Source organism: Lutjanus erythropterus, chromosome 13, assembly GCF_056507025.1.
Source record: "Lutjanus erythropterus isolate fLutEry1 chromosome 13, fLutEry1.hap2, whole genome shotgun sequence".
NCBI lineage: Eukaryota > Metazoa > Chordata > Actinopteri > Lutjaniformes > Lutjanidae > Lutjanus > Lutjanus erythropterus.
The window spans coordinates 12,428,277-12,442,086 of record NC_139329.1 but is presented as its reverse complement, the minus strand read 5'-3'; the positions used below and the strand labels follow the sequence as shown (position 1 = coordinate 12,442,086).

The following is a 13,810-nucleotide window of genomic DNA, read 5'->3' as shown; positions in this document are numbered from 1 at the left end:
TGTTGCTGTTGCCATTTATGAAAATAATTTATCAAATCAAAACTTTGTGTTATTTTTATACAGTGGAACATGAATGAAATTTCCATTAGTAATATTCATCTCATAGCCAATATGAAGTTAGAGAGTATTTGACAACTTAACACAGATTACGTGGAACAGCTAAAAGTTACCAACATTTTGATGCTGCCAATTTCCTTCTCAACATTTGCACAAGTCAGAGCCAAAGGACAGGATCTTCTCCGTTTGTTCAGGGAGCATATCTATATGTGTATTATATATATGTTGTAATCAAGAACCAAATCATTTTTTAATGTTGCTGAAATTGTTATTTTAATAATAAAACATTGATATTGTGTGAAAAATGAGTCCTTTAATCCAGTATTTAATTTCTGTTTTACCAAGTGAAAATAACAGGTCATACTGCTTCATGGTTTTGTTCTGTTAATGGCTTTTCTTTGTTTCTTCATTCTGTGGGTTAACAAATAAAACATATATTGCTGGCATGACTGTTAGGAAAAAACATTCCTAAATACTATAACTATAAAAGTTATCACACAGAACTAAATTAGTTCTTTGTGTTTAAACTTTGGTGACAGATTTTAAAAGTACAGGATGTCTCTATAGACAGGACATAAATAACAATATGGGGGGACCAACATTTAGTACCAGGGTATTCACAACTTCAATTCCAAAAGAGCAGGGACTTTGTGTGAAATGCAAATCCTTTTTGACTTATGTTCAACTAAATATGGTACAAAGACAATATATCTGAATTTGATGCCTCCAACACATTTCAAAAATGTTGGGTCATTTTTACCACTTTGGGAACAGAGGAAACAAAAGCGAAATTCTTTCTCAGTCTTACTTGATATATGGCTTCAGTGGCACAACAGTTCAAGGTCTCCGTTGTCATATTTTGTGTGTCATAATGTACACACACTTTCAATGGTCTTTTTTATGTTTTACACAATGTCCCAACTTTTTGGAATCGGAGTTTGCATAAAAATCACACATGTGCACTTGTACATAAACCACAAAGGAAGTAGAATCAACCAAGAAAGAAAGAAAAAATGTACAGCTCAAGTTCCAGTTACGTAAACGTATGGGTATAAATCCAAAGTATACAAAAAAAGGGCGAAGTTTCAAAAAACACCGTCTGTATCACAGCTAACAGCCAGATGCACTATATGGTGCTGGAAGGGTCTGGTCCCATACTGACGCAAGGTTTCCAGCCCTGAGGCCACATGTGTAAGAGGTTCAGTACACCAGTGAGACATCAGAGTCCAGTCTGAGGACAGAGAGACGGGAACAGAGCCAAGCTGAAGAAGTTCAACCTAGAGACTGGACCGGGGCCAAACACTTCAGGCTGATGGAAGAGACGGTTTGCTCAATCATCCTGAGAGAGAAACAAAGAGGGAGAGGTGAGCCTTCTCTGTATGAGTGCTGGAGGAAATGGGAGCAGCATGGGCTGCAGAGCAGCTCTACATTTTTAAGTAGCCAATTACTTAATTAATGGGTCATGAAATCTGAGTGAGAAGGGTGAAAATACACTTGTTTTCTACAAATAAGTGAATATAGAATGAAATGATCAACAATCGCCTTTTGCTTCGTTATTTTCCTTTGTCCACTTAGAGTACAACATTTATCTACGCCTTACTTTCCTTATTAATAACAAACCAAAGTCTCAAACCCACTATATGACTAAATACAAATCAAATAATGAAAATGGTAGCTGGCTTCACCCATTCATCCTCCTCTGCTCCTTCTCCTTCACCAGACTTCTCAGTGCTGACCGCGTCTGCCTTGTTAGACATGATCTTGTCCGTCCACGACGCTCCAGCCTTTTCATCTCCAGCAAAGTTACACTTGGTCACCGTGCCGCCGTCCACCTTGGCCAAGGAGACTGAAAGCACAAAAGTAAAGAAGAAATTAAGTTTATTTATGTGTCACCTTTCAGAAGCGTACAGCACAAGGTTCTTTAGAAAAAAAGCACCAGACATAAAACAGAAATAAACTATGCACAAGTTAAACTGAGAAAAACAAAACAAAACTTTAGTTTAACAATAAACTCATAAAAAGTTTACAAATGCAAACATAAATGGTATAATGCAGAAATTCTGTGGAAATGTAGAAATAAACTGACATGTATTTGTATATTTGCAAACATTTATTTTTTCATATGATTGTGCAATTAATTATTTACACATTATTTATTATATCTTACATTTATGTATGTATCATTTCATCTGTTGAATAAAATTTCACATTATTTATTTTGTATTTATTTCAGAAGAAGCATCAAACAAAAAGAAAGGTACCTTATAAAAGGTTCTCATACTGTCAGTGTTCTTTTGCGAGAATTTGCCACATTTCTATATAAAACTATTCCTGTTACAGGTTAAGTGGTTGAAGTGATTGGTGGATGAGCTGGCTTAATGCTTGACTGCAAATGGAAGATCAACTTATATTATAAACATAAAAATCAGTTTTCACATATTTATGAAGATACTGAGATATCATATAGATACACGATGAAGTTCTGCAGTTACAGTTTTTCTACTTTTTGACTACTTTTTCCTTTACTCCCCTCAGGAACTCCAAAATGAGATGTGTAAAAGTAGAGGCTGTGAACACACCAAAGCACTCCAGTCCACTCCAAACTGACTATTGAATATCAAAGGGCTGGATGACTCTCCTGAATATAAAAGAGGTCAAACTCCGTTCATTTCCCTTGAGGTTACTTATGAAACCGTGACAGAGACCGGAAAAACAAAATTCAAAGTTTAATTTCATTCACTCCCCACTGCCACGGAGGTCAGTGTGTGGGTAAGCTCCACCAATGAGAAGGACAAGAAAAACAAAAGGGCCCTCTGGTTTTGACAAACAGGTCCATCTTACGCAGTCAGAAAATAAATTATAAATTTCATTTGTATCTCCCAACAAAGATCCACTTTAGACAACTTCCTTTAAATGGTTAGCCTGAAGCTCACGTGGGATTCATACAATAGAGTATTCTTTCTTGTTCAGCCTTAATGTGACACAAGGACACACCGGATGTTGTGCACGCACTGTTTCTGTTTTCACTGGTAATTCTCTGGAAGCAACTAAGCAGCACAAACAGCATGATAATACAGACTCACAGATGAAAGGACTGTCTCCTCTGGTCTTCAACCGCACGTCCTGCCCTGTTTCTAGCTCAGTTTTGTCCATCTCTGTCTCTGGATACCAGAAGGCCCAGGTCCCGCTGGGTCGGTGCTTGTCAGTTATCTTCACCAGCTCGGCTTTGTTCACCATCGCTGACAGCTGCTCTTCTGACAGACGGTCTGACTCCCCTTTAGCTTCCACCTCTGTACGGACAGAAAATACACATCAAAGCTAATTAAGTTGGAAGGACTTCAGAGCTACAGTCATCCTCAGAGCTCAACACAGACACTAAAAGATCTTCACCAATTTGACTACACATGCGTGGAGTTCAGAAACTAAATAGCACAAAGTGAGCAAAATACAATTAAACACAGAAATGCACTGAGAAACACAGGAAATAATTTTTGGTATTTGCAGCGTGTTTCTATTCCACGTGTGAGTCCATATAAGGTAATGTTACGGCCTCCATACAAAAAGGGAACTAAGGCTTTAAGGGGAAGGAGGCTGCAACATATGAAAATGAACACCAGACAAAAATATAACAGTTAACCAACAAGCTTTATTTATAAATTAACCCAAAGCATTCAACAAAACGCAAACATAAACCACGTCAAAACAAAAGGGGCCGGAGACCCCGGCCAAAACGAACAAAAGGAGGGAAGACGCTGGGCCAATCACACGGTGGGCCGTCGCTCCCAGCATCTCCCTCTAAACTACCTGAAAACAAAGACTTAACCTAAAGTAAACAAAAGAGATGAATATCTAAGACTTCCAGTAACATCCAGCCCAAACTAACACAACAAAATAAAACAAACAACAAAAAAAAAAACCCAGCACCTAAATGTGCATGGAGGTGGTAATCTGCTTGGTGAGAAAAAAGAGGAAGAGAAAGATCTCCTCATCACATGTGTTGCTGTCCCCTGTCTCTGCACTCTCTAACACTCTTAACAACTTTTTGTCTCATTGCACTCAAGTGCGCAGCAGGCAGAGAGAGGAGGGAGACAAGACTGACAGAGAGACAGAGGACAGGGTACCACACGTAACAGACAGCTCTATCTAGTATTAGTTGTTCAGTGGTAGGATTCAACCAGCAGCAGGAACTGTGTCAATATAAAGACACCACTCAACATACTCATCATCATCAGTTATTTTCGTTTCTTTCGGTTCTTGTTCATAAAGTGTTAGCACCTTATTTTTGATCAATTAATTAATTAATTCATAATTGATTAATTGATTTATCATTGCAGCTCTAGTCAAATGTCTGAGGTTCAGTAGGGTCAGTGATGTTGGTGCTGTCTGTGTGAAAGCTGTTTTTGAAGTCAGGTCCATAAAAGCACATGTAAGTGATGCAAGTTAGTACAAATGAAATTTGTTAATTTCTGTTTTGATTGAAATTCATCTTTAAATTGAAAGATCTCTAAAATCATCATTAGCATCATAAGAAAATCTTTGTGTGCTCTTATTTGACAATGACCACATTTTTGGCTTCTGAAAACAAATGCAGCATCCTCATCATTCAACAGTCTTTCACAAATTGGACTTTTTGCCTTTAAGTCCCTCGCTTTTATGATCCAAGTGTGCAGCTACAGTCCAGAACTTTCAAACACACAGTGCCAGAGGAGACTGGGACCTGACCACAACTCTTAGGAACACTCGCTCGGCCAGTCTGAACTTGCACAGTGGACAGACAGATGCAAAGCGAACCTGAAACTACAAGTATGTGGAAGACAAAACAAAAAACAAACAGAAGGAAATTGCATGGAAAGACAAAGTGCAAACATTAACTCAACTTGTTATTATGTACTCACTGTAGGAGGACATGAGGAAACCAGTGTTGACCTTTTTGGTGTCACTGAAATTTGGCTCAATTTCCTTCCCACTGGCATCGAACTTCCTCTGATGGATGCGGCTGGGTTTGATGTACAGAACGTAGAAACGGACCTGCCAATTACAGTAAAAAACAAACAATGCGGACATTTTTGTCAATCCAAAATGCTGACACTGATAAGTGTCTGGGTTTCTGTCAACAACAGATGGTAACAGACATGTTTATTCTTTTAAAAAACACTTCCTCCGCCAGGCGTAAGCCTGGAGGGGATTATGCAATTGACTGTGTATGTATGTTTGTGTGTTTGAGTGTTTGAGTGTTTGTGCGCTTGATAAATAGATCTATCTGCAACTACTCTTGCATACTACTGGACCAATCAGCACATTTATAAACATTTATGACAGCATGCTGAAGGACCTCTGAGATTCACCATTTGTGAAAAACCTTGTTTTATGGCCTCATGCCTGGGACAGCTGTAGCTGGAGGCTTTATGTTTTTGGCTCATCCCACTCTTGTGAATGTGATATCCAGTGCCTTGAGGGAATTTCAAATTTGGCACAAATGTTCACTTGGACTCAAAGATGAACTGATTACATTTTAATAAACAAAGATCACTGTGACCTCACAAAACATGTTTTTGGCCATAGCATACAAATAGCATAGCATAGCAGTACTATTTGTATGTAACTACTCACATGTAACTAGTTACATCTAATTAAATGGCAAACAAATGTAATACATTACAGCCACTGAGAAAAATATTATTTACTTTGATATTGATGTTCTGGCCTGTAAAAATGAAATGATGAATGACTTCATCTTGCACAGTGGCTCTCAATCATTTTGCTCAACATTTTCAAAATCAAAAGGATGGTAATACACACAGCATGGTACAGTAATCACAACATGAGGAAAAAGACTTTACGGAAGAAAAAAAAAACAATCATCTATATTTAGTTTTATACTGAACACTTCACTTATACACAGATGAATTATGTTGTCTCCTGGGAGAGGAGAAAGTGCTGTAGCAGATTAATAAAGCCAGGTTAAGACTCTGACTGTGTTTTGCTTGCTGTACTACCTTTTGATTGTTCTTGTCACTGATTGCATGTCTGGAAACATCCAGTAGCTTTCCTTCCAGAAGAACCCCCTGGCCACTGTGAGCAAGAAAAATACCAAACGTCAAAGGCATTATATTTCCACTTGTAACAGTGCATTCTGTTGCTCATTGGAGAGCAATGTGCAAAAAATTCAAATGTCTGTTCACCCAAATAAGTGAGACCTACAAACCAAACTCCTAACAAAAAAGAACAGATGTGGCAAATTGCTGCACATTAAGCTCAGGTCTTTATTTAGCCAAGTGTCAGCTACTCATCTGACCTGCAGTCATTCGAGGAAATGTTCATCTTTTAGGATAAACAGTTGTTCTAGTGTTAGGACTGAGACACAATACAGAGCCTAACTATAAACACCATGAGGGGATTCATTACAGACTACACAACTAATAATTATTTATGCAAGAATAAGTGTGTAGTGCGAAAATTAAATCTACCTGCTCAACAGAAAAAGTGGCTGATTTTTAAGTTTGCTGTTGCGAACAAAATGTAAATGATCACAGTGAGCTGCTGACTGAGACCCTACCGTTCATACGTGGATGGAGACCACACGCCGTCAAATCTCTCATTGTGTACTGGTTTGTTCTGTAAAGACGTGTTGTGATAAATTCGGCTCATCTTTTATAAACTGTATGTGTCTGATTGTAACTTTTTTCCCGAGATTTTTCCTGTTTCCTGACTTCCTGTTCCTCGATGTGAGAGGGGTGCGCTCGGTTTTCACACAGCATCGGCCGGCGGGTGACAGCTGTGCAAGACATGAGGCACGGAGTGAGAGAAACACAAGAGGTCTCTAACGTAGACACGGAGTCAAAATCACAGAAACATGAGAGACCATTTCAGCAATAAAAAAAATTGTCATTTTAAGGTCAGGCTTATGAAACAATAAGTCAATTTTTTTTATAAATTTGACTTTTAAAGTAAAAACTCTACTATAGGTCCTGCAGCAACATGCATGCAGCAGATGTATTAATTCAACAACATCATACATACTAGTAAACTCTAACAGGGACCATTTTACTGCACAATACTTTTACTTTTCATACTTTAAGTACATTTTGCAGATATGACTTCGATGCTTCTACTTCACCAAGAGTTTGGATGAATGACATAAAGTCGAAGTATTTTCATTGTGTGGTATCCATCTAGATCTCTGCTGGACATTATGTCATCAAACTACATGAACCAATGAGAATCACAAATGTGTTATTTGCTCCACAGTAGCAAGTGCTGCAAAGCTAAGAGCACGAGAGTGTTAGCACATGTACCAAATCTCAAAATTTCATCTTACTATGAGTTTTTTTTTTTTTTCATTCATTTATAATGTTTTCCTTTATTTCCTTTTTCCTGACAGAAACGGACTTCCAATTCAATTAAATTCAGCTTTATTGGCATCAATGTCATATAAACAACTTCCATATTACAAGGAGCAAAAATGTATTTGCTGTAACGTGAAAAAAAACCCCCAAACATATTTGCATTATTAAAATTATAAAGTTATTGCATCTTTATATTGTTCCCATTATTGTGAACCACTTTTGTGTACTCAGTTACTTATGTTTCATGCTTTTTCATCTGTTTATTTATGTATCTATACACTTAAATTGACTTAAGGAGTAGTTTTGTAAAATATATTCAGTTAGATGAAAACATTTTGCTAGATTTTTTTGACCAAGCACAGCTGATAGAAGTAATCTGTTACAGAGCCATGCTAGCTGTTTCCCTGTATGTCCTGTTTATGCCTGTTTAACATACGATCTATAGTTTATGCTAACTGGCTCCAGGTTCATATTTACCATATGAACATAAGGACAGTATCAACTGAAAACAAATCAGTGTATTTCCCAAAAGATGCTCAGTGACTCAAGATACAAACCTAAATGCCTCCAGTTAAAAAGACACACTGGGCTACTTTCCAGTTTAAATATGTCTTAATCCCAAGCTTTCAATGCTGTACATATAATTCATGAATGATGTGATTGATTAATTTTGTTTAGCTTTATCTGTGAGGTAGAGAAGGCTCTTTCACACCCACACAGGTGTTTTCAGTTTCTCTTATGAGGTTTAAGGTCGGCAGACCTATGCTGAGAATTTATGTGAGGCCACCAAACTCCCTGTCCTAATGATAAAGGTGTAATTTGTCCCACCCAGACACCCAGTCTAAAAAGGTCTGTTCATAAAAAAACACAGTACAAAGATCACAGGGCTGATGTTACACACAATGCCTGCATCTCCACATCTGATGTCTCCCTGCAGGGCTCTGCAGTCACAGTTGTCATGGATATCTGAGCTTGTTTTGTGTTTAGGGACGGTTTACTGGTCTGGTGGGAGGTCCAGCTCATTGGCATGAGCTGCAGGGCAACATCCTGTTCCAGAGATCTTGCTGCTCCGGCAGCTTCCTCCTCGGATTGGATCACAAGGCTTCGTTTGTTCTTCAGAAGAGCTTTTCACGGGTGAAATGATCACATTGCAGGTGCTGAATGAGGACAGGTCCAGTCTACAATTGTAAGTCTGCATCTCAAAATAACAAGAAGAGACAACATAATGACTCGTCAGACAAACACCAGCCAACTGGTAAAGGGGTCAGCTTTCATTTTTACATATGTATTCCATAATATTCATTATTATTATATACTATATATTATAATATACAGTGACAGACTCAGGCTGTCTGAGGAAAAGAGGTGAGAAACAGAAATGGTCAAAAGCTGTACATGGTGGGGCATCAGAGTGGTGAAAGTCGTAATACATTTGTGGTCGAACAGTTCCAATCCCTGATTTAGATTTAAATTGTTTTATTATTTGACTTAAAATACATTAGTGCTACACCTCTGTAATAAAAACACACAGGAAATTATTAACTATTTAAAGGCTTGTAGAGGCCAAATATTTTTCTAGCATGTAGGGCAGCCTATATGGCAGTGCATTGTGTTTTTTTCCCATTGGAAGGGCACCCTAGGGGGAACTTTATCATCTTTGTCCACTGCAAGGACAATCAAGAGGAAATTTTATTAGATTTTGTACACTGGAAGGACACCTTGCAGGGAATTTTATTATATTCTGTCCAATGGAAGGACATCCTAAAGGGCATTTTATCTAACCTTAAGCCATTCACAGTGGCCTTTTGCAAACATCAGGGCCCTCTTCAGTACACCAGTGATTACACACTTTTCTAAACTATAAGTTTGCACAACCCAGGACAGGAGGGACAGATGATTTAATCCATCCAGAACATCTTTGGTAGTGGGTCTGGAAAAAAACTAAAGTATTGGCCCATTACATGAAAAGTAGCTGTTTTAAATTTAAAAAGTGTTTTGGAAGGATTCTCTTAACATAAGCAGAGAAAATAAAAATTGATTCTCACCCTCTGAGAGGAGCCATTCCTCTGTATTTCACGTCATGTTGGACTACTCTCCTCCTTAACACCTAGAAAGATAAGTGTCAAACGAAGCCACATGAAAGTGGAGAAGCACACTTGGAATCTTTGGGAATATTTTTAGTTTTGCAGGATGATATCTAAAATGTGAAATTCTTACACAGTGAGTAGCGGCCCAGCTGGATGTTGAGCCAGATGTTTCGTCGTTGAGTCCAATCCCCTGGAGCCTCCACCTCATACAGACGCTCCCGATGTTCCTCGTGCTGCTGCAGGAACGCCCTGCACACTGAACACCCAGGAGACACAAACATACAGCCTGGTGACGGGTGGCTATAGAGTTAACAAAAGAAAGTGTGTTCACCTCAGCTTTCACATTCATTATGACCTGGGATTGCGGGGAGGTCTGGAAATTGAGATTAAAATGCAACCGCAGGACAAAACTATTTGATTGTTGGTGTGTCATAACTTTTCAGTGTGTAAACAATTCCGACTAATTTTGATAGTTGCTCCCATAAGGCATGAAACAACCAATGTCAGGAAATGTGCGTTCTCCTGACAAATATGACAAATCATCCGTGGGGGAGTTGAGGGAGGATAAAGGAGAACCTTAACTGACCTCCCACCATGCTGGGTGATAATGGAGAGCTGACTCCCAGAAATGCCTCTGTGGAGAATGAGGAGCAGAAATCCTCCAGCATCTGGAGGCCAAAGCCTCTCCTCCTCCAGCTCTTCCTCACCAGCACTGTGTCCAGAACAGGCAGCAGGTAGCCGTGACCACTCCAGCTGTCACACAAGCTGCCTGAAGTATGAGTGAGAGAGGGATTACTGTACAAATGAACACAGTCCATCACAATAAATAACTGTTAATCAACAGGGCTGAACACAAAGTGAAAAAAATCTGGCCTAAAAAGACACTGATAATCTACCATAAATTATGTAACTGATCTATTATATGTGACATAAATGATACGATTCTGACAAGTGATGAAATATGCCTGCCATGATTTCCAGCACTTTTCATTTCCATCCCTGCTGTTCTCCTGGAGTTTCAATTCCCCTGATTTTTTCCTCTACATGATGAAATATGACAATCTGCCATCCACTACATTTATTAGAAATAGTATAAATACTGTTTGTTGTTGTACTTTTAGCAGCAGACAGGCAGCAGGGAAGGAGGGTCCATTTTTTACCCAAGAACACATAAAAAGTTGTGACTTCATGACATTAGTTCAGCTCTAGGCGTGATTAGAAAATAGCAGAGGAGCAGAATCACTAGCTGACCAGCACGAAGAAATGCACTTCCAGTGTGTTAAACCAGGCTACTAAAAAAGGTTGATTCATGGTCTCTGCATCCATCTATATGATACTCTAACAGGTGTGTTGTCATGACAGAAAATCTGCCAACAGTCATAGTCATTTTATCTACTGTTAATGTAAAAAAAAACATATATATTAAAAAACAAAGCTTTAAGTCTCAAGTGAATCACTGTAATTTCATTACATAAATTATAAACCACTATATCACACTGATCAACACATACAAATATACAGTTAAAATCAGACTTTCAGGATAAAAGCATAGGACCCTGCAACCCAGATTCATTGGCAGTTTTGTTTTGGTATGGATTAACAAGAATTAGAGAATGTAATCTTGACCATAGCGAAAAATCACAGTTTTTCTTTAAGGATTATATAAGATACTTATAAGATACAGCATCTCGCCTCCCTATGTAGTACATCTATCAATTCTCCCACTGATGAAAAACTACTTTTGACTTTATTTTTAAGTCATGTGGTGTGCAGAAGTGTAGAATCAACAGATGGTTGTAGTGGTTTATGGTAAATCAACCGTGACCTTAAGGAGAAACAGCTACCAGTGTTAAAACTGCAGCAGGCATGTAAAAATGCATCTTCCTACCTTTGTGTTTGACGGTGTAGAAGCCGACCGCCTGGCTGTCTCTCCACAGCAGTTTGCAGCTCTCTGTGCGGGGGTGCAGGGAGAACAACACCTCGTCCTCTGGGGACCTCTCCACTACCTGACTGAGCAGGAACATGATAACCCTCTCCATAATCGACTGCACCTGGTGAGACGAAAACAAAATAACCATACACACACGGCTCAGGCAAAAATAAATACAGTGAATAAATGTTTTGGTTGTTTTTACTTTTGGTTTTAAGAGCAAGCAGCTCAGACCAAATTTGGCAAGACCTCAGTTATTCCCTCTGGAGTCCATTAAAATCTAGTGTAGGGAAGCTGGGAGTGGTCATGGTTGCAGTTATAGCTGAACTGATTTTTGGTTTTCATATTGCAAATGGTAATTTGAATGTGTCTAACTCTCAAATGACAAGAACCAAGATTTGAATTAGAACTTACATAATTAACAACATCTTAGTATGCCGTAGCAAGAGAAGGTTTATAGCCACAACTATTGATTTCATGGCCTATAATGGCTGCTGCTACTGGCAAGTTTACACAGAATTAAACTCACCATCATCTCCTATATAAACTCTAATCTTTTCTCATATCTTTAAATACCTGTTATGTTTAATCCTGAAAAGGATGATTTCTCATGCAAGCTGTATGAGTCATGGAAGAGAAAACTGTGGGATATGTTGCTAAATTTCTTTGGACACGCATAATCAGGGAGTGTGCAGTGATTCATACCAGACGAATGTAAGTACAACAAGATTTAAAAGCCCCTGTCACACTTTCACTATTAAAGTTCATCTGGGACTTGAACCTGGGCTCTCCTGCATCTGGAGCGAGATACATAACCATAAACCAACAAACCAGGCAAAAGATTAGAGATTTGATCACCACCAGACCAAATGTTTTAGTTTGAAAACAAAGCCACATATTTCACAATGGGGCTCCGTCTTACATAAGCATGAATTAATGTTGGCTGTATCTCAGGAGTTTTTCCCAAGATCACTATGAAAAAATTGCAATGCAGATTTAACTTGTGTGTGTTAATAAGCTCAATCTGGCCCTTTTATCATTTATAAATATGAAAAAAGTATAGATAAATACTTAGACTAAATGATTACACAATCAGATAATTGCATTTCTTTCTACACTGTTCAGACCTGTGTGGGAACACTGATCTGTTTATTTGTGTTTTCATGATGCTGACATACAAACAGATGTACAAAAGCACACTTACCAACATTAAGCCACTTCTGGACTTGCTGGACGTCCGTAGGATGTCATCCACGCACCACCACTCCCCATGCAGGTATACAGCCACCACTGAAAGGCAGAGTAGAAAGCATTAGTCTCTGTCTTCTGTGTGTGTCTGATAAGGGCAATGTGTTTAATCCCAGACCTTGAGCTGGATCATCTGGAGGGTGAAGCGCCAACAGTGTACAGTCAGGTTGGTCATCTTCAAACAGCTGCAACCACCTTACATTGTTTGCTGTTATCGCTACCTGAGCAGAAAAGAAGACGACTTCATGCACTTCATCTACAGCAGCGTAGTAACAAACACTACTCTTTTTCCCCAAAACATGTAGGTCTTTCTCCAATGTCAGTACAAAGGAAACATTTCAGGAGCCTAACCTCTTCCAACCAAATTAGTCAATTTTAGCATTTATTTGCAAACTTGCCCTAAGCATGCCCCCATTTGTTAACAGTACTTAAATTAATGCATAATTAAGAGGTGAATATTTTGTATATTTCTGCCTATACTCCATCTGAGAGAGTAAAAACCACCATCACTGTCAACTTTAAGAAAAAAAAAGGAGACTTATGGTACCTTTGATGTCTGTGATGATTGAAACGCTTCAAAATTATGAGGCGTTGACTCCAAAGAAGAGAGGTACTGTTCAGATGCTGATGTCATCTCAGTGCCATCCACAGCTGGAAGGTCTACAGGGTACATGGCCTCTCAAATACAGCTGTTTGAGAGGTAGTTACACATTTACAACATCAGCAAGCAAGAAGTATATCTCTTGACTGTATGGATGTATTGACAGTAGTGCCTGGGGCTATTTTGTAGGTTCAACACAGGTGTGGATAATAATTAAGGTTTCAGTCCTTTCAGTTTAAAGAGAGTCGGGGTACTGCAGTTATGCATGCGGGCTCAAATGGAAAGGCTCTGTTACACTAAATGGAACAGGACATTAATTAGTATCACTGCTAACACCTGTGTTTACCTTACAATGTGTCTCTGTCACGACCTTTGGCAAACTGTTAGTTTAACTGCAACTTACGGTAATTAACGCACGTGAACCTCATTTTAGTTAGACATTAACGAGTCACATAATGTCAGTCTGTAAATGATTGTGTTGCGTAAACAGCAGTGTTTCAATTGGTTCAATTCTACATTTAGTTATGGTAATAAACACCAC

The 13,810-nt window shown here is 38.7% G+C and overlaps 2 protein-coding genes across 2 annotated transcripts; both read right to left on the bottom strand.

Annotated features, from left to right (window-relative positions):
* Positions 1 to 845: 845 nt before the first annotated feature.
* arpin (actin related protein 2/3 complex inhibitor) lies at positions 846 to 6,915 on the bottom strand. The gene is made up of 6 exons (XM_084734115.1): positions 6,614 to 6,915; positions 6,054 to 6,129; positions 4,953 to 5,085; positions 3,141 to 3,347; positions 1,743 to 1,903; positions 846 to 1,396 (listed from the first exon to the last, which is right to left on the bottom strand). Exons 1-6 carry the CDS (start codon positions 6,703 to 6,705, stop codon positions 1,388 to 1,390), a joined length of 678 nt encoding a protein of 225 aa, XP_084590241.1. The 5' UTR covers positions 6,706 to 6,915; the 3' UTR covers positions 846 to 1,387.
* Positions 6,916 to 8,067: 1,152 nt separating this feature from the next.
* Positions 8,068 to 13,397, bottom strand: fam169b (family with sequence similarity 169 member B). The gene is given in 9 exon segments (XM_084735088.1): positions 8,068 to 8,406; positions 8,408 to 8,595; positions 9,449 to 9,510; positions 9,621 to 9,746; positions 10,077 to 10,259; positions 11,379 to 11,541; positions 12,625 to 12,710; positions 12,787 to 12,889; positions 13,216 to 13,397. Coding segments are annotated over 9 exon segments (1,161 nt in total). The 5' UTR covers positions 13,342 to 13,397; the 3' UTR covers positions 8,068 to 8,282.
* Positions 13,398 to 13,810: the final 413 nt, after the last annotated feature.

Excerpts from the sequence above, each read along its gene's own strand:
- arpin (XM_084734115.1), bottom strand. The coding sequence starts at position 6,705 with ATGAGCCGAATTTATCACAACACGTCTTTACAGAACAAACCAGTACAC. Across the intron at positions 6,130-6,613 it reads TCTCCATCCACGTATGAACG|TGGCCAGGGGGTTCTTCTGG; the intron begins GTAGGGTCTCAG and ends TCTTGCTCACAG. Across the intron at positions 5,086-6,053 it reads GTGACAAGAACAATCAAAAG|GTCCGTTTCTACGTTCTGTA; the intron begins GTAGTACAGCAA and ends TGTAATTGGCAG.